General features: G+C 36.6%; 2 protein-coding genes across 2 annotated transcripts; both read left to right on the top strand.

Annotated features, from left to right (window-relative positions):
- The first annotated feature begins 6,148 nt into the window (after positions 1–6,148).
- On the top strand, positions 6,149–13,785 carry LOC128031454 (transcription cofactor vestigial-like protein 2). The gene is made up of 4 exons (XM_052619725.1): positions 6,149–6,444; positions 7,347–7,674; positions 11,321–11,740; positions 12,890–13,785. The coding sequence occupies exons 1-4, from the start codon at positions 6,358–6,360 to the stop codon at positions 12,931–12,933; spliced, it is 879 nt and encodes a 292-aa protein (XP_052475685.1). The 5' UTR covers positions 6,149–6,357; the 3' UTR covers positions 12,934–13,785.
- A 2,791-nt stretch (positions 13,786–16,576) lies between these two features.
- LOC127933621 (procathepsin L-like) lies at positions 16,577–19,659 on the top strand. Its single transcript, XM_052530714.1, has 9 exons — positions 16,577–16,700; positions 16,850–16,950; positions 17,672–17,814; positions 18,086–18,283; positions 18,393–18,584; positions 18,678–18,843; positions 18,963–19,068; positions 19,175–19,277; positions 19,441–19,659. Exons 2-8 carry the CDS (start codon positions 16,851–16,853, stop codon positions 19,272–19,274), a joined length of 1,005 nt encoding a protein of 334 aa, XP_052386674.1. The 5' UTR covers positions 16,577–16,700; position 16,850; the 3' UTR covers positions 19,275–19,277; positions 19,441–19,659.
- Positions 19,660–19,921: the final 262 nt, after the last annotated feature.

Here is a 19,921-nt window from a genome sequence, read left to right as displayed (position 1 = left end):
TACAAAAACTGTACAACTGTATTAGCCTATTAAAGCAGTGCAAACTAGAGGAATAAACTTAAAAAAAATACTTTAACAAATGTAATGCATTATCCAATAAGACCTATTCTGAAGTCTTACGAATAATTTCTTCTGCAAAAAATACACTAATAATAATAAACATATGCACAAGGCAGATCACTTAGTCACACACACACACACACACACACACACACACACACACACACACACACACACACACACACACACACACACACACACACACACACACACACACACAGTTAAAACCTGCAAGGAGTGACATGAATGAATATGGTGTCTTCACCGTTTACTGAATGTGTATTGATCCAATTTGTGAGTCTCAGACTGTGTCAGAACAACTCATTAGTAGCTCTATCTCACCTTGTAATTGATTGAAGAGATGTGAGACCTGTGCTCTATAACCTTTCAAGCTTCAGTCATGGCCTGTTATTTGCTTTTAAAACCCGAATGTCAGATCTTCTAAGATTGCTCTGATGGAAAAATGATTTGTGGTCTAATGAATCTCTTATAGTGTAAGTAATCAGCTCTCTGGTTTATCTTGTTTTAATATAGCTTTTGATGTGTATACTTTGAATGTTGTGGTTGGATGTGTTCATTCCAAATTAGCCATACTTTATCTTTTATTTTTAGAACTAGAAAAAGTGAAATGTCTTTGTCGTATTTTACGTTTTGTAGATAGGGTACATGGGTCCCAACTGAAATCTAATGACCATGAAAAAGGAAGAAAAGGGCAGTTGTTAGTTTCACAATGACATGTGTGTCACATTTGCGATTCCTTGCACAATGTTCTGATACAAATTTTCAGTAACTCTTGTCCTTCCTTATTGCACATTAGATGTTACTATAGTAATAAAAGTAAATCATGAATAATTATATGCAACTAATCCTAAACGTAACCCTACAGTAAGTAATTATTATCTCAGTAATTAAATATATAACTACAGTGTAAAAAGGGCACTAAATGCATCATATTACAATTTTTTAAATAGCTGAGATATTTCACAGGGTATTGCTTTTAAACGCTCATAATAAAGTTAATGTTAAGTAAAAACTTTTAGCCTGAATGCACTGTAAGTCCCTTTGGATAAAAGCGTCTGCTTAATGCATACATTTATTTATTTAATTTATTTAAATTAAAAGAAAAAGAAGAAAAAAACACTTGCCCCCACATTTACATAATTGCAAATAAAGGACCACACATTCTATCATTTGTTGAAGAGTAAAAGTTCCAACATTTGTCTGCGATGTCATAACAGCTCTGCCTCTCATTGCTGCATGTGACAGGTCAATGATGGGTGAATTTTATATTTAAAAATGATGGCAGTGATCTGAGTAGAGTGTCCTGCACTCAGATTGCACAGGGATGTGGTAAGTGTCATCTCAGTTTCAGGGTCCTGTGAGAAATAAGAGAGGGAAAACGATGGGATAAAGTATTCGGTTTGAGTTGTGCAGTTGGTAGGGCAATGACCTTCTTAACATAGAGTCAACAATTACAGACACTTGATTTTTAATGTCATTTGTATATTGCATAATTTTCCATAGATTTTCCATGTGGAAGTCTGGTTGATTATCAGCATAAAGCATCCCCCCCCCCCCCCCGACCCTCTCTGATTGGCTAGCTGTTGTAACTGAGGGCAGATCTGCCAGTTTACCGGCCAATAAAAATAGTTGTGAAATCTATGATGTCACCACTGAATAAATCACTTTGAATATGAAATGGTGAAGAATTCCCACAATTCAAAGCAGTACCGCAGCACATTCCTGTAGAACCAGTAAAACAGAATTCCCTAAATACACTAAATAACAACATATTTATACTGAACTTTATCCAATTACATGATTTTTTTTTTTTTTTTACAAAACAAAACTGAAAGTGTTTTAGGTAAATTCAGGGAATACTGTGGGAAACAAAAAGCCATGATGAAGCATTGGAGAGCACTGAAACATTTGGGGGAACTGCCCTTTAACGTGAATTGTACATGTGATTGTCTGATAGTGTGCAGAATGAACTCATCTGCGTTCCAGGCATTCTGAGGAACCAACACCATCTGACTGCAGTGGAGTAAATTATCGCTGTTGGAGCATGTGACACAACAGCTTTGAAACCACATCTCCCCTTCAGTTCAGTTTCTTTCTTTCTTTCTTTCTTTCTTTCTTTCTTTCTTTCTTTCTTTCTTTCTTTCTTTCTTTCTTTCTCTGGGGACAGTAGTGCCCTCCTGTGCTTGTGGGACAGGAATGTTCAACAGCAGGGTGACAATCTCCTGCTAGGCCTTTACAAACACACGCACACATATACACCGAGGATGACATCAGCTGCTTGTCTACATCGCTGGAACACTACAGGCTGCCAAAGGGGGAATGTAGCACCCGTCAGTTACTTCAGCCATGTTGCTTGTTCACGTACTACCAATACTGAGTGGGTTAGCTTTTAATAAACAGGCCCAAGGAGAAAGTATCCCCATTTGATGGTAAAAAAGGCTATTGAGGGAGAGGAGGTCAGTGCTTTTGTTAGGGTCAATTAAGTGTAAAACTTACCAGCATTGTTTCATATAATATGATATGATATAATATAATATAATATAATATAATATAATATAATATAATATAATATAATATAATATAATATAACATAACATAACATAACATAACATAACATAACATAACATAACATAACATAATATAATATAATCCTATGAGTTAAAAGGCAATAAAAGGTTTGTTGTGAGCTATTAATGTTGGCAATTCTTCTATTCCCCTGCTTCAAAAATAAAATAAAATATGATCTTCTGAGTTAAAAGTCAATAAAAGGTTTATTGTGTTAAAGGTTTATAATAATTCATATTGTAAAATAAAAAATAATAGTTACATAATAAAATAATACTGTTATTGTAATTGTTATTGATCCTATGGTTTAGCAAACAATGCTGGACTTTCCATGGCCTTGTGTAAGGTATCATACTGAACCAAACTGAACCAAATTCATCTAATTGCAGTAGTTTAATTGCAATACATGGCAAGGGAAAAATTTAACATTTAACAATTTGTTAAGCTTGAGATAATCTTAGATGACAATCATGCATCTTTAGTTCCTGCTCTTAGATTATGTAATACAGTTAAGTGTTTGGGGGTAAAGTTAAACCGACATTATAGAGCCCTTGTTATAATGTAGAATCAGACTGCTTGTGACCTTTGTTGTGGTAAGACAGCACACGTGTTTGTGTGTGTGTGTGTGTGTGTGTGCACTTCCGGAGGAACTGGACACCACACATTGAGCTATAGCTGACAAACAACACTGTAACCTCCAGCCCCGACCCCTTTGGTGATGGGCTAGATCAGGTCCTATAATCAGACTATTGTTTCAGGGTCCTCACAGAATATGACCCCCGTAAGTGTGCTAGCTAAAGAGAGTGTTTGGTATTTATTTTTAGGAATTTAATTGTTTTATTTGTTTTGTACTTGCAATATAAACCATCTTGTTCAATACCATGCTTCCTGTATCACAGATGCATGTCAGTCAGTCAGTGTAATTATAATTAACTAAAAGTAAAATAACAAAAAAAAGTGTTACATTCCTTTTTTTTTAAATAAGATTTTAAGGTTAAAATGTATATGAAAATATAAGGTATCGAGTATTTTGGAAAGAATTATTTTTTAAATACATTTTAAAAAGTAAAACATTTTAAAATAATTATCAAATATAAATATTTGATTTCAAATTGTTTTAGAATTTTTTTGTATAGCATGTTACACAATATTACATCAACTTCCATAATGTGTTTTGTAAAAAAATACTATCTTTACAAGGATCTGAATGTGTTCTCAGATTTCAGATAATTTTTCCTTGTTAACTTAAGTGTTGCAGAAGAAAAACATGAAAACATATCAATGTTTTTTTTTTATTATTGCTCATATAATTTATATTTATTAAATCCTGCAGTATGTTGTACTGTATTTTATATGGTATTTTAACCCCATGATCACCAGACTGAGTTGTCAGTTTAGTTTTATGACTGGGTGATTTGGTACAGCGTGAAGGGTCTAAACCAAACAATGATGTAATCTGTGTTTATTTTCTGCTCGCTCACAAATACAGACACACAAACATACAGGCTCAGGAAGAGAGGCCTGGACAGTGAATGAAACAGGAATAAAGAGAAATGGAGCTTGAAGGAGAGTGAAGGGAAGGAGGGGGCAATCTGTCCTTCTCCTCTGTTCCCTAGTTTGGTCACTCAGAGCTCTACATTGGGGGTCATACACTGGGGCTCAGAGATTGTGATACAGACTGGGCTAGACATCACATGCATACACATATAGTCATACAACCTGTTTTCTTAGTAATGACAAATGACTTACTGTTCCAAAAAGGAAGGAGAGAGTGATATGTGTTGCTGGGAAGACTTTGAGAAAAAGCGAGAGAGAGAGAGAGAGAGAGAGAGAGAGAGAGAGAGAGCGAGAGCAATCGGTCATGGCCATTAATATAAATGGTTCGTCCTACATGTGGTCATAGTGCAGAGTCTGTTTTAAACTCTGTGCTGCGTGTCATCAGGAGCAGCTGTCCGTCACACTAAAGCTCTCAACCCCTTTCCCTGTGGCATTGCATCATTCCCCCTGTTACCCAAAAAAACCCCACACCAATGCGAGTAAAGTTTCACAGTATGCTTTAGCCGAGACAGACATTAGTTGGGCAACAGCATGTCCATGACTGCAGAACACATTCAGATAACAAGTCTTTTAAATGCATGTAAAATGAGAGGTTAATGGTCCCGGACCTTCTGACCTCCACCGAGGAATACTCAAGCATGTACTCATGACAGCAGTGTGGAGTTTGATCCAACTTTGTCTCAAGTGTCCATGTCTCTCATTCCCATAAATGTACTTCATAACTGAGTCTATTGCGTGTGTTAAAACAAATCAATACGTTGCATTTGCATGAAGTTCTGCAAGTGCTTTTTTTTTATGTGAATATACACGGGAACTGTTTCATATCTTGTATAAGGTTACATTTATATTACTATTATTATTGTTATAGAAGTGACCCTATACAAGATATTAATAATAATAACATATTGGCATTTTATCTATATTTAAATACAACAAAAATAAATATGATAATAAATAATAGTATTTTGCTTTAATTATGTTTTTATCAAATATTTTAATATTTAAAAAAAAAATTGGTAATTGACATGTTTGTGCGTTTGTTCTTGAGTTCATTGAAAAATAATGTGTATATTATTTAAAAGCACTGAAATTTTGGACACTTTACATGGCAGAAGCAGTTGGTCTGAAAACAATTATATTAGACAGAGAATTTATTGGTCAATTGAAGCTGACAGAGTTCTGGCACACATCTCCCCGGTCGACCCTGAGCAAACACTTCAGAGACATTCCTCTCTGTTTAACACTGCTGGATGAAATTCTGCAAATATTCCACATGATTCTCTTAACGTTCTAGAATGTCTGTCAGAAAACTCCTGGCACTCAAGGTCCAATGTGATCATATTAATATCTGGGAGAATATCTGACACATTTAACAGAGCAGGATCTAGAAGAGGTTCCTTCTCGAGGAGAGCATTAACAGTTTTGATTTGGAATATTAATACTAGAACAGAGACAAAATTAATAGGTGTGTGTTTGACTGACCTCGTGTTTGTTTAAGTGAAGGTGATAACGCGAGCTAGATTTGAGAGGAATCTCTTTGCTCATGTGCTGGTATGGATTGGGTGTCCAGTCTATACTTCACACCCTTGTGCCACCATGAGAATCAGCCAAATACCACCAATGTTCTTCAGCACAGTAAGATAACAGCAAGTTTTTTTACTTGAAATTAGAGCTACAACAAGTTATGCCTTTATAAATTTTAAAGTTGTGCTATGGGGGGAAGAATGCAAAATAGGTATATTTATATTGCATATATTTATTCCAAAAAAGTGGTACATGTAATTGCTTAGGCATCAATCATGATAGATAAATGGGTAGTCCAAACCGGTAGCCCAAACGTGCTCTGCACTGTATGGATTACGCTGTAAAATTTTCGAGGGTGGTCGGGGGTCTTGGTCTGGGGTGGGAGGGGTCGTCATGTGAATCTCTTTCTTGGGTGCATTCTGTGGTATAAACCTAACCACAGTCCCGCGAGCGCAGCTGTCAGGTGCGCGTCACCGTGGATCACCGATCAGTCTCTGCGCGCTCTGTTTACTGACACCGAGATGTTGCACGGTCCGAACTGACTTTTCTTAGTCGTTTCTCTGCTTCTGCACGTGAAACAGAGCGCGACAGTTCCGCTGCCTACGATCCAAGAGGAGCGAGCGGGTTATCATGAGTTGTCTGGATGTTATGTACCCGGCTTATGGTCATTACGCACCGTACGCGCACAAAGCTTCAGCGTTTATCAGCACTTTACCGGTAAGCAGGTTTCCGCGCAATGCATATGGGAAGTGCATGCTTAAACTGTAATTAAGTGTTATTGTTTATTTACTTTTTAATGTTTATGTCACGAATGTTTTTGGTCTGCGTGTGAGGTCTGTTAGAGCGGGGCAAGTTGTCACATTACAGTGAAAGTTTCTTAGGGTGCTGTATCGGCACCAACCTTTATTTTCCATTATTACACAGAAATAAAATTCAGTAAGATGCAGTTCACTGAAGACTTTGACCTTTTGCGCGGGGAATGTGGTCACATTAGATGGGACAAGTTGACATTAAATCGTTTGCATAAACTTTTCAGCTACATTTAAACAGTAAAAAAATAGGAAACAACAAATCAATTAATGAAATAGCAAAAACGTTGCATATAATGTAAAAAAAAAAATTCAAGCAAGTGTTGTGGTCAACGACTATTGTGGTTGATAAATTGCACAAATAAATCTGAAATAACTTTAACAACACAGGTGGTAGCCTAACTGTATGTACTTGTGTAACTTTATTATGTCTATGTTTTTTTTATCCAACCAAATATATTGTAATACAAATATGATATTGTAATTTTGAAGATTAAATTCACAAAAGTAATTCTGATTTAAGAGATTTTAGAACAAGATGTTTGAAACCAACATACAAAACCACTGCTAGAGAAAACAAGCTTTGGTGTAAGGATTTTTGACACAAATGTATAGTTACTGAGAATATGACAACTAGCCCTGGTCTTACCTATTCACAACTGTCATACAAATACATTTATAATTACAAGGTCAAACATATGCACATACACACAAGCATACAAAAATACTGACACAGTCAGACACACACACAAACACACCAGACACAAACAGAATGTGTCGCAATGTCTCTCAGTTACTTCTTTTTCTTAGGCACCCCTTGGACTGAGAAGCCCCTCGTCTCGCTGTAGGGATCTGATGGACAGTGTGGGGGCCCCGTGCTGCTCGGACGGTGTCCTGGTTTCTGCAAGAAGCTCCAGCTCTGGGGGACCGCCCTCATCACCGTATCCTTCGGCTGGGCAGGTAGAGGAGGGTACGAAGGACAAAGAGGTCGGGGAGGCAGAATACCTGAGCTCACGATGTGTCCTCTTCACCTACTACCAAGGGGACATTAGCAGTGTGGTGGACGAACACTTCTCCAGAGCTCTTAGCACCTACATGGAAGCAGAGGGCAAAAAGAGGCACAGTGATCCCAGCACAGGTAAGAGTACGGCAAAAGCACTCATCAGTTTGAATGGAGACAGATGCACGACACAGGCAAAAGAAAAAGAATTTAAAATCACTGCAAATAATTTACGTGCACAAATCTCAAGTCATCTAAGTAAACACAGCTCAGTTACATTTGAATACAATGCACTGAATTGAATCAAATCAATTTGAATTTGAATTTGTCTTTTATTTCTCAAAGTCAGTGATAAATAAAATACATAAAAAAGGGAAATTTCACCTCAAAATGTTAATGATGTCATTATTTAGTCATCTCATTATATCCTTAAGTCATTCCAAACCGGTGCGACTTAGATATTTCTTTCTGCACATGTAAAAAAAGGTTCTTTATTGGCATCAATGGTTTCATGAAGAACTTTAAATATCCAACTTTGCATTACACAAAATGTTCTTTATAGCGGAAAGAGGTTCAGATTATTAAAATATTCTTAAAACTAAGAAAAAATGTATCTTTTCTTCAATGTTTTATTGATTTATTGATTTAAGAAAGTTCTTTTGGGGAACTCAAGATGGTTCTTTTATTGAATCAATAGGAAATCAATGGAAATCAATGTTCTGAGGTATACAAACAAAGACATTTTTAAGAATGTTACAGCTGTTTGTATACATACACAAAAAATGTAACTTAAAAACAGTAGTATCTCAATTAACTGGTTTTATTGAAGTCAAAAGTGTAATTTAACATCACTGAACCAACCTACATCAATGTATTCAAACAACACTCACTTTTATGGGTTAAATCAAGTAGAGATAACTCTTTAAGGTAACAGCTGCAGGAAATCACTCAACAACAATCAGCTGAAACGGTCTTTAAAATATCTTCTTTCGTTTTCTGCAGAAGAAAGAAAATGAGCTTACAACATCATGAGGGATGACCATATTTTCATTTTTATGTGAACTATCCCTGAAAATGAACAAATAGTCAAACATTTCTTTTACTTTCTGTCCCTTTTGTGCCGCCAGCTGAGTTAGCGTGAGTAGCCTGTTGAATACCAGCTTGCACTAGTGTCTGCAATGCAAGGTGGTGCTTAATGTGTGTGTTTACTTTAATGAACCTTTGGTATATTCCCTCCCTCCCTCGCTCCTTTCCAATGACATCTTCATCTAGTCTCTCAGACGCTGCCTGCCTCCCAACAGATACTATGTTTATACGTGGCAGTAAGCGCAATGGCTCGAGCTCATATCGCGTTTAAACGGCTCACAATACCGAGCATCAGATTTATGAGGAGCTCGCCCACCCCTCCTCTGATCATGACTACATCACCGGTGTCTTTTTTCAGAAGAATTCTAAATATAAAAGTATCGGCTAAAAAAATACTTCACCCCTCCCTCCACATTCTATGAGGGGTTGCGGGGGGCGAGAGGGTTAGTAAAAACAACAGGTGGGGGCACGAGCAGAGACAGGGGTCTGCAGGTCTGTGGAGGTGCTGAGGGGCCGATATGAAGGAGGAGAAGACCACATGCGGTTCTCCAGGTTTAACTTTCTGCCTTATATAGATCTTTATGACAGACAGACGTGTGTGCCTTTTGCTTGTCTTTCTTCTGCTGTTTTGTTGCTGGCCAATATCTTGACCTCTTCGTCTTTTGTGTCTCTTTGATGGGGTTTCTTCTTTTCTAGCCCCCCCTCTCTTTCCGTCTCTCATCTCTCTCATGTGGCCATGTGTATTTCTGTGATGTGTGCTAAGCTCTTTAGAAGCAAATGGAACACCACATGATTCAATCAGAAAGACATCTGAGGGCGTGGGGCTGGAAATCATGTGAAATCATGTGACAAGGCTGACCTGAAAGTCCAAGGTGCAACGGCCTTATATGTGGACAAATGGGACACAGAGAAATGCCATCTCAGCTGAACCTCTAATAATATGATAACTGACCGACACCAGTGTAGAAAATAGAGGAGGGTTTGAGGGAGTCGGTCCCCTCTAATTAAGTTTCAGTGTTTCAACAGCGTTCAGACAACATTTCAGGAACCACAAACTTGAGATTACAAGTTAGTTAAAGCACACCGCAGAGAGATGCGCTAAAACAGTGGTTATATTCTCCTGAGGTCAGCATAGCAACTGCAGTGACAGAAAAACTTTGCATAAAAGACATATATGTTGATTTTCTGGTGCATTTTTTTCAACATATTTTCCTTTAAAGGGGTCATATGATGTTGCATAAAATAACATTATTTTGTGTATTTGGTGTAATAAAAAAGGTTTATGTGGTTTAAGGTTATTTTCCACATACATATTATTTTCCACATGCTGTACAGTATTGCTTCTTCTCTATGCCCCGCCTTCTTGAAACGCAGAGATTTTTACAAAGCACATCGCTCTGAAAAGCAAGGTGTGCTCTGATTGGCCAGCTATTCAGTGTATTGTGATTGGCCGAATACCTCAAGCATGTGACGGAAATGCTACGCCCATTAATATACTTTGATGTCATCTGTCCCGGGGCACAGAGACAAAAAAAAAAAAAAAACATTATAAATTAGGCATTTGTTGCATCCAGTGGGGACATAATTATGGATTATAATGACAATACAAGCAGTTTTCAATTCCAGTCCTCATGACCCCAGTTCAGTATTTTGCATGTCTCACTTCAAATAATCAGCTCATTAGAAGTGAGCTCAGGCATGAACTGTGTTCCGACTGACATGGTCCCTATTCAGTGTTCATTGCTTCCTACTCCCCGAGCAGTGGAAATCTGTTGAAGTTTACTTCACTTCTTAACATTCATTCATGGATTTGGTGATGGTGAACTGTATTAGATTTCTACTAGACATATCGTTTGGTGTTGAGCCAAATAGTTCAATTTTAATCTCATCTGAACATTACACCTTATTCCATGTGGCCTCGTAATTTCATGGTGCGTTTTTGCAAAGCTCATTGGATTTAGTTTCTTGCAACCTTCCGTATAAGCCACATTTGTGGAGAATTTCTGATATTTTTGTTACATGCAAACAATGATCACTCTTTGTCATAAATTCCTGTAACTGCATCAGAGTTTTGCTGTAGGCTTCTTGTTCGTCTCTGACCAGTTTCTTCCTGGCTCTTTCATCCAGTTTGGAGCGACGTCCTGATCCAGAGAGGGTCTGTGTTTTACCAAACACCCCTAACTTCTTAATAATAGACTTTGCTGTGCTTCAGGGCATTGATAAAGACTTTTTACAACTTTTTTTTTGTATCCATCTCCTGACTTGAGCAACTTTATCCTGGTCATCTGTTGACAGTGGCTTTTCAACCATTGTTGATTGTTTGCTTCAGCTGCACTACCAAGGATTGAAATGCTCTAGGATAGCTCTTGCCATGCTGATCTAATCAAAATAAGATAATCACAGCTGAAAGTCACATAGCTTTGTGTGCCATTGAGAAGGTGATTGTCTACAACTTATTGAGTTTACAATCATTTTTAGGAGAGGGGTGATCCTTCAACTCACTTTTTTTTTTTTACATGTTGGAGTTACATCTTTCACTTGGACATTATAAGTTGCACTGAGTAAATACAGCTGGATAAAACAAAAACTGGCTGCAAAACAACAAAATATGATACACCGTAAATCAATGGTAACATTACATTACACCTTTTGCTTCCTGTTTCTCTTTGTGATTCTTTTACTTTTCTCTCTGCTTTAGATGCTTCAGCCTCAAGCAGTCGGCACAGTTTCCCTCCATCTTTCTGGGACAGTAACTACCCCTCTCCACCCAGTCGACCCCACTGTGATTCGACAGGCATTCCTAGCTATGCTATGGACCCCTACTCCCAGGCCCTGCACCCGGGTCTGCCTCACTCACACGCTCACCCGCACCCATCAGAGTCCTGGAGCTACTCTCAGAGCCAGCCCTATCCCCCCCCACGGTCCCTCCACGAACTGTACTCCTCTCCTGGGCTGGATGCACACTACGGACCCCTACTGATGCCTGCTGTCCGGCCGCCTCATCTTTCGACGCTGCCCGGGCATTATGATGTGGGAAAGCTGGACGCCAACCCATCATGGCCAGGGTTGCTTCCGCCTGGGGAAGTGGCACAAAGTCTGGCTCTCAACATGGAACCAGGTAATGTGATCTAATGTGGCAAAATAAAATGCGAATAATGAGGTTATTGTAGTTAAAATTTGTGTTTTTCATATTTAATGAATATTAATAATTTAATTAATATGAATATTTAATGATATAATTTTTTTTTTAACATTCTAGATAATTTATTTAAATGTTACATAATTTAAATATGAATAAAATTAAATAAATTGCATTGTGACATTTCAAGGGAAATGAATACATTTTAATATTTAGAGATATAATTATGTGTTCAGAAAGGGTTTATGGTTCATGGTTCATGGTCATATAACTAAAAGTTGCTTCTCGTAATTGTCTAATGCTGATATTTCCAATGAACATTTATCAACTGTTTTTTAAACAAAATCTTGGCAACATCTTAAAATCACCCCTTCAAAAAACAAAGTAACAAAATGTGATAGAAAAGGAGAATTTTGAAATTTAGGAATTTAGAAAAGTGTCCCTGAAGAGTGTACTTCTTCAAATGATTATGTTAGTGATTAATATCGATTCATAGAATAGGTTATCACTTTAAAAAATAATGCTATATAACCTGGCTGAGCAACATCAAAAATGTCCATACTGTATTAACAAATAGTCTAAGTCAGCATCAGCTATTCATCAAACTTAATAAATTTTACTTATAATCCCAGAGACACATGATTAACCATTTAAGGCAGTTGGCAATCTGTGACACAAGAGTACAATAAATAAAACATAATAAGTAAAAATATAAAAACATAAAATATAAAACGTAAAAATAAAACTGCCCACAAATGTTTTTAGCTTTAGCATTTTAGCTATTTTTCTTTTTTAAATTGAACATTGAGGAAACTTCCTCAGTAATTTGCTGGTAAACTCAGTTTGGAACGCAAAGCTATTAAGTTTTCATAGTTGCTACAGAACTTCATTTTCCAAACTAACAAATTACAGATCAAATTTCCACAATGTTCTATTTAGAAAAGTGCATGAATGAAGTTAAAAGCAAACAAGCCACACACCCTCCAGGTTAATGGCAGGAAATGGATTGTTTGGCCTCAGTTGTTGGTGCTTATTATATAGAGGGCTTGCAGCCACCATGGAGATTGTGTGTGTGAATGGGTCCGTCTTGTTTTCAGCCATTGTGTTCATTTCTGCTTTGCACCGCAGGTCTCCAGCACCACAAGAAAGGGAAGGAGCTCTACTGGTTTTAATGAGAAGCCCTTCATTGACCATCCAATTAAAGTCTGCAGTTTGGCCCATTGTAGCTGAACTGTTGTTTCTTTAGCCTCCACACACAGCGGCTCTCTTCACCAGCGCAGCACACGCTCTGAACACGCTCCAGGACTATTTGTGTGCACCATGGAGATATGAACATAGGGTGATGAGAGAACACCTTGGGGAGGCAGAGATGCTAGACCACATGGTCCTTCTGTTTTTTTTTGTTTTTTTTTATCCGCTTTTCTGTTTTTGATCTTTTTAAAATTAATTTATTGTGGTGTAAAAATCCAGCTTGCCCTCTACAGTACTTTGTTTCGACGGTGAGATGCAAGAAACATTGCATGGTGCAGTACACAAAATGATACATTTTCTGAAAATCTGGCTGTTTATATTTTGATTGAATACGGATGTCAGCAATGTGTTTTTATTGTTTCTTTGCATTATTTTTTCTTCTCATGTACAGTATTTTTATATATATAAATATATCTACAGTAGTATTTATGTTTTCATTAAAATACACTTACGGCCAGTGCTGTTAGTTTTTTTTTCTTCTCTTGGAAAACGTGCTATGGTGTTAAACAGCTACAATAAACCAGAGAGAACACAAATAATTAATAAACCATACTTTATAAAAGAGTGAGATAAAATGATGTGATTTTCCAAGTTAATGAACCACTGTAAAAAACTGACAAGGTTCCATAAATGTTGTTATAAGTGGCAAGTTATTTTATTTTTTATTTTTATGTGGGTCTACTTTACTGAATTAAAAATGAACAGACTTGTTCTGTTAAGACTGAAAATGTAAGCAAGTGTTTGTATTTCCATAATAAAAATGCATTTAAATATGTTGCCTTGTTCTTGGCTTATTTCTCATTTCTAAACGATGTCTATGGTTATGAGCATTTACCAAAGAAACATTTCCAGCTAAAATGTTAGTCACAGACAGAATACCTTCATTTCTCTTTCATATGTTGTGTAATGATGGGCTGCTGTAGCCCAGATTTGATACTGATCAGACTGTGTTTATGTTCTTCTGGAAGGAAAGATGTTCCAGGCTTATCACTGATGTTGCAGAGCTCAATCTCACTCTTGCCTCATCATGAAATTATAAACGGCTGCATGGATAGTTGGTTCCTCTAAGACTACCCTGCCAAAAAACATGACAGCCAGCTGGTACAAAATCTCTGTCTGTCAACAGGAACTATTTATATTTATGTTATAAGCTACATATGATTATGAATATAGAAATAATACATTGGTTTTGAATAAAAAAAATACATGCCACAAAGTTCCTTAACATACATTAACAATGAACCTTTACAGTACTCATGGCTTGTTAATGCATTCTCTTGGCATTACTTTTCTTTAGGGGGCCCAATCATAATTAATTTACTGTTATCTACTTACTAAACTCAGCCCATGATTTATTTTGTACTTTCTATCAAAAACACATGTACAAACACAGTATGTATGAGTCTGATCACGAGATGTGGTTTGGCTTTTCAAGAAGTCAGAGAGCGGAGGTAGAGGATCATCATTGCCTGCGTCTGGATAGAGAGTGAACTGTACTGACACCCACCAAACGCTGTGACCTTACCTGCATGTTTTACATTGGTCATTTCTTTAGAAATCATATCTCCAGATATTCCTTGTGGGTTTTGAGGTAATATCATAATTTTTTTTAAAAGCTGCATATAATATAAGTCATATAATATAATCAAGTATTAATTTAGGTATTAGTACATGATTATTCATGTACCCTTATTGTAAAGTGTTACCCAAAATAATAACACTTGTCATCATGCCTTGTCATTGTCAATAATGTCAATAATGCCTTCAAATAAGTGTAGCCTAGTGAACGAGCATAAGAGGCTTCTTTCAAAAACATTACAAACTTAATTATTATGATAGACAGTAATGAGGAACAAAACATGTTTATGCACAAACACGCACAGCACACACACACACACACACATACATAAAATGTACACTAAGCACTAACACATGACCAAACACAAATGCCTACATATATACATTTTAAACCACCACGAAACACATGCAAAAAACAAGATGAGCTCTGTACTTTTGTCCATTTCAACACAAAAGAGCTCATTGTCCAGTTGTCATTAAGAGAACTGCAGCATGTTAACCTAAAACCACATCTGCCATGTTCTTCAAACATAGGAACTCTGTTGTGTCATGTAATCTTTTTTCTCGAGAGAGACAAATTAATGATTTTTAAAGTGGCCTTGAGTCCATATTCCACATAATTCATGATCTGAGAGGCTGGTACTCTCTGGAACAACTTATCATCTCATATAAGAATGGCCTCCACTCTACCTGTGTTTAAATCTTGTCTAAAACTCCTCTTTGTACTTTGGCGTTTAATAATTGATTTCACTAAAGTCATGTTATGTGTATTTGACATTATGCTATTAGTATTTTACTTATTGTATTTGTGCTATTGACAGTGTACAGCACTTTGGTCGGCTCTTAGCTGTTTTTAAATGTGCTTTAAAAATAAACTTGAACTTGAACTTGACGTCTGAGGTTTGGTCAAACTTTTCAAAGAAATCGAGACAAGCTATGTGTTTCAAAGTAATCTGAATCTTCCCACTCAAATGGTATTTCACATTAACAGTCAATCAAACGCCACACAGATCACAATGCTTACATGCAAAGAAGAGAGAATGAGTTCAAGAAAAACCCTGATATAGTCATTACAGTATGTGTAGGAAAATCCATGTGGAAAATTGCACATGTGAATGTGTGGACAGGGAAGTTGATGATTCTTCTTGGGCTAACATAAACATTGTCTGTATTGTAGGGCTATAAATTAAAGAAAGTTATAGGGGCACACAAAGCCATACCAACCTACAAAAATTCACTCACATGCTTACTAAAAGGGCAACAGACTTTTGTTGTCACTGAACATTGAGCCTGTCATTATTGCCAAATAACCTCCTTTCACAGACCTCTCTGTAACATTATCCCATTTGTAACATGTTTGGATATGAGATATTAGTTTAAAATGATGCTAATCTTACCTGAACTTTATCTTAAAGCTTCTGCTTAGCTTCCTCTGAGGTAATTTACGCTAAACTCACTGTATGTATATCGTAATAACTATCGTAAAAACGATACAAACGAGAATGTTTCCTGGATTTTTCAGATTAAGTCAGAATGTTTCCTCATAGGCCATATAGCTAAGCCTGTATACACACGTGCACACATATAGACATAGACACATATATACACATGCATACCGGTACTGAAAGTATGTCACATGCAGTTTGTTACTGGATGTACAGGAAAATTGGCAACTTCATATTTAAATATTTATGACTGATATTTTGCGGTGTTGTCATTGGTATGAAAGCTAACAGTTTTTTAATATAACTTGAATAACTGAATTCATAAATACACAGCTCATATACTGCTGAGACACAATCAAACAAATCCACTGTAAAAGATGAAAGAAAGAAGAAAAGAATCAATCTCCAGTTGATGTTGACAGAAAACTTCCCTCCACACAATGTGTTCCCCAGAATTACACCCTTACTCGTCACAAACAATTGTTGTTATGTAATTTCCCCTTTTTTCTCTTGTACTCAGCATTACTTATTTTATGGGTTCATGACAGGCACCTGATCAGAGACACAAAATCTCCTATATAAACTCTTTAGATCTCCATTCTGGTAAACACTGACAGGCCGGGTGACTGACATCAAGGAAACATATATCCTACATACCATCACAAGTAAGAACTCAGGTTTTACCAGATTTAAAAAAAAAAAATACTGTTTGAGGAAAAATGTGGGGGAGAGTGACAGAAGAAATGAAAAGTGACGTTAGACACTCTGAGTCTGTTCTGTTTTATTTTGTGCACTTTTGTCTTTCTCTGTGCAGGATGAGGTTTTTGGTTGTTGCCGCTGCTTTTCTGGCTGTTGCCAGTGCTGCCAGTCTTTCTCTGGAGGACATGGAGTTTCACGCATGGAAAATGAAATTTGGTAAGAGAGTCTCCTTTAGTTTTATTTATATCTTCTTTAAAATCTTAGGAAAAGAGATTCATCAGGTTCTCTTCACTGGCAGAAACAGAGACACAGAAGCCATTCAGACAATCCATCAAAGACAGAAGAGTTGTTCACTGTGTCCTTTCTCTCTTCAGGTTTTTGTTCTAGTGTATATGAGAAATTACTTAATCTAACTCAGCACTTGACACAGAGTAATTTTCCAGACTTACAGGTACACAGGTTGCTTAAGGAATGTAAAAATAGGTCTTTGGTTGAATCAGAACATCCGAACAATTTTAGGAGATGCCTGAACATAAAAAAAGACTTTAAATTATTTGACAGTCAAATCATTTCTGCATGTTTTTTAAACATGAAACTTTATAATGAAAACTGTGTAATTGTATTTTAAACATTACAGATGACTATAATCAAATTCATTGTGTTAAAATGTATTTATTAAGATTTTATTGTTCTACCCAATATCATTTGCGAAATATTTGCATTATTTAGTACACACATTTCATTAATTTAATATTTTAAATATTTATTTTAATATTTTAAACACATTATATATATATACACATAAATACATACATACATACATACATGCATACATATATATATATATATATATATATATATATGTATATATATATTTTTTTTTACAAATGTCTATTAAAATATTTTAACAGCAAAACCTTGTCCTTGTGTGTATCAGGTAAAGCATACCTTTCTGTGGAGGAAGAGTCTCACCGAAAGCAGATCTGGTTGACCAATCGCAAACTTGTTTTGGTCCACAACATGATGGCAGATCAGGGCATCAAATCCTACAGGCTTGGCATGACATACTTTGCTGACATGGTAAAAAATTAAACACACACACACACACACACACACACACACACACACACACACACACACACACACACACACACAAACACAAAAACACACAATCAGCTCATTATAATAATCATCATAATAATATGTGAGAAAATTGATGATGAATGTGTAGTGTATTTTTTATGTTTTTCATTATATTATTATTTTTATATAATATATAAATTTAATGCACTAATTCATTTAATTATCATTTTTAGAATTCATCCCATATCTTCCTTCTATCCTCTCTCAGAGCAATGAGGAATACAGACAGGTGGCGTTCAATGGATGCCTGGGATCCTTGAATAACACAAAGGCTCGTGGTGGTGCTACATTCTTCCGGCTGAAGGATGCCGTTGTGCTGCCCAATTCCGTGGACTGGAGGGACGAGGGCTACGTGACCGATGTTAAAGACCAGAAGATTTGTGGATCATGCTGGGCCTTCAGTACAGTAAGACTCAAATTTTTGCCTTTATAAACAGATCTGAAATGAAAATGTTTATTGAATCCATAAAGTCCAGTTCAGCATTCTTAACCTTTCTCGATCTTATGTCTTTCAGACTGGTTCCCTGGAGGGTCAGACATTCAAGAAGACAGGGAAACTGGTGTCCCTAAGTGAGCAGCAGCTGGTTGACTGCTCTGGTGCTTTTGGGAACATGGGCTGTGGTGGTGGACTGATGGACCAGTCCTTCCAATACATTGAAGCCAATGGGGGTCTGGATACAGAGGATTCCTACCCGTATGAAGCCATTGTGAGTCCTAATGATGTTTGAATAATAAATCAGCTTCAGCTGATTTTTGAAAACAATCTGAATAATTTTTGCTCATCAGTATTCTCCACGCAGGATGATCAGTGCCGTTATAACCCGAGCACTGTGGGTGCCACCTGCACAGGATATGTTGATGTTGCCAGTGGGGATGAAAGTGCACTACAGGAGGCTGTGGCCACAATCGGCCCTGTATCTGTTGCCATCGATGCTGGACACAGCAGCTTTCAGCTCTATGAATCAGGTAAGTGTCATCATCACCTGTTTTTTAGGTGCTAGATTTTAAAATTTGACATTTGTATTCATTATTTTTCAGCTTTTAATAAAAATGTCCCTGGCTAACTTAATAAATAATATTCCTAGGTATCTACGATGAGCCTGAATGCAGCAGCTCTGACTTAGATCATGGCGTCCTGGCTGTTGGATATGGAAGTTTGGATAAAGAGGACTACTGGATCGTCAAGAACAGGTTAAGAAAAAAATCACAAGATGATGAAACAAGAATTAAAATATAAAATGGAACACAAATGAACAGAGACCAAACAACTAAATGCCCCAAACTGCTGTTATTCTAGCTGGGGTCTGGGATGGGGTGAAAAAGGCTACATCCTGATGTCCAGGAACAAGAACAACCAATGCGGCATCGCTACTGCAGCCAGTTACCCTCTGGTCTAATGGGTGAGCTCAGCATATGATTTCATGACTTTAGCAGTTCATTTTATCTAATTTACCTAAAGACACAGGCTTATATAAACATTTAAAATATAGGCATAAATGTAATAAACCAATTTCATGGTTTACTTTTCAGTTAAGAATTACATTATTTTCTTATGTTCTACAGGAAAGGTCAATGTGGACATCCATGGTTGGGAGAAAGAAAATGTGGACCGTTTGAATGATTCTACAAAAATACCTCTTAAGTAATCATACTTTCTTTTTAATTTTAATGTAAAACATTTAAATAAACTGACCTCAGCTGTTGATTTTATTTTCAAATCCCCCAACAACAAAAACACTGTTGCTGTGAAGTTTTGGAATAAAAATGTCTGAAAATTAACAAGTGCCTTGCAGATTATTTCTTTTTCATAATTCATAATCAGCACAATGCTCTGTATAGCATATTTTTAAAGACACCAAAATGCCAGTGTGGTAGATGTCTGTGTTTGCTTGTTTTAACTAAACAGTTTGTGAATCCAAGTCGTAAGACTTTTATTTTTAATCATGGAACCAATTCTCCTTCTGCTAAAAGGCACTAAATACCAATTTTTGAACACTAGTGTCTTGATTGTTTTAACAAAAAAGTTCTTTAAAACTGTCAGGTA

Source organism: Carassius gibelio, chromosome A17 (assembly GCF_023724105.1).
Source record: "Carassius gibelio isolate Cgi1373 ecotype wild population from Czech Republic chromosome A17, carGib1.2-hapl.c, whole genome shotgun sequence".
Taxonomy (NCBI): Eukaryota; Metazoa; Chordata; class Actinopteri; order Cypriniformes; family Cyprinidae; genus Carassius; species Carassius gibelio.
The sequence above is the reverse complement of the archived record's forward strand: the minus strand, read 5'-3'. Positions and strand labels throughout refer to the sequence as shown.

Excerpts from the sequence above, each read along its gene's own strand:
- LOC128031454 (XM_052619725.1), top strand. The coding sequence starts at position 6,358 with ATGAGTTGTCTGGATGTTATGTACCCGGCTTATGGTCATTACGCACCG. Across the intron at positions 6,445-7,346 it reads CGTTTATCAGCACTTTACCG|GCACCCCTTGGACTGAGAAG; the intron begins GTAAGCAGGTTT and ends TCTTTTTCTTAG. Across the intron at positions 11,741-12,889 it reads GGCTCTCAACATGGAACCAG|GTCTCCAGCACCACAAGAAA; the intron begins GTAATGTGATCT and ends TTTGCACCGCAG.
- LOC127933621 (XM_052530714.1), top strand. The coding sequence starts at position 16,851 with ATGAGGTTTTTGGTTGTTGCCGCTGCTTTTCTGGCTGTTGCCAGTGCT. Across the intron at positions 18,844-18,962 it reads CTTTCAGCTCTATGAATCAG|GTATCTACGATGAGCCTGAA; the intron begins GTAAGTGTCATC and ends TAATATTCCTAG. Across the intron at positions 19,069-19,174 it reads TACTGGATCGTCAAGAACAG|CTGGGGTCTGGGATGGGGTG; the intron begins GTTAAGAAAAAA and ends CTGTTATTCTAG.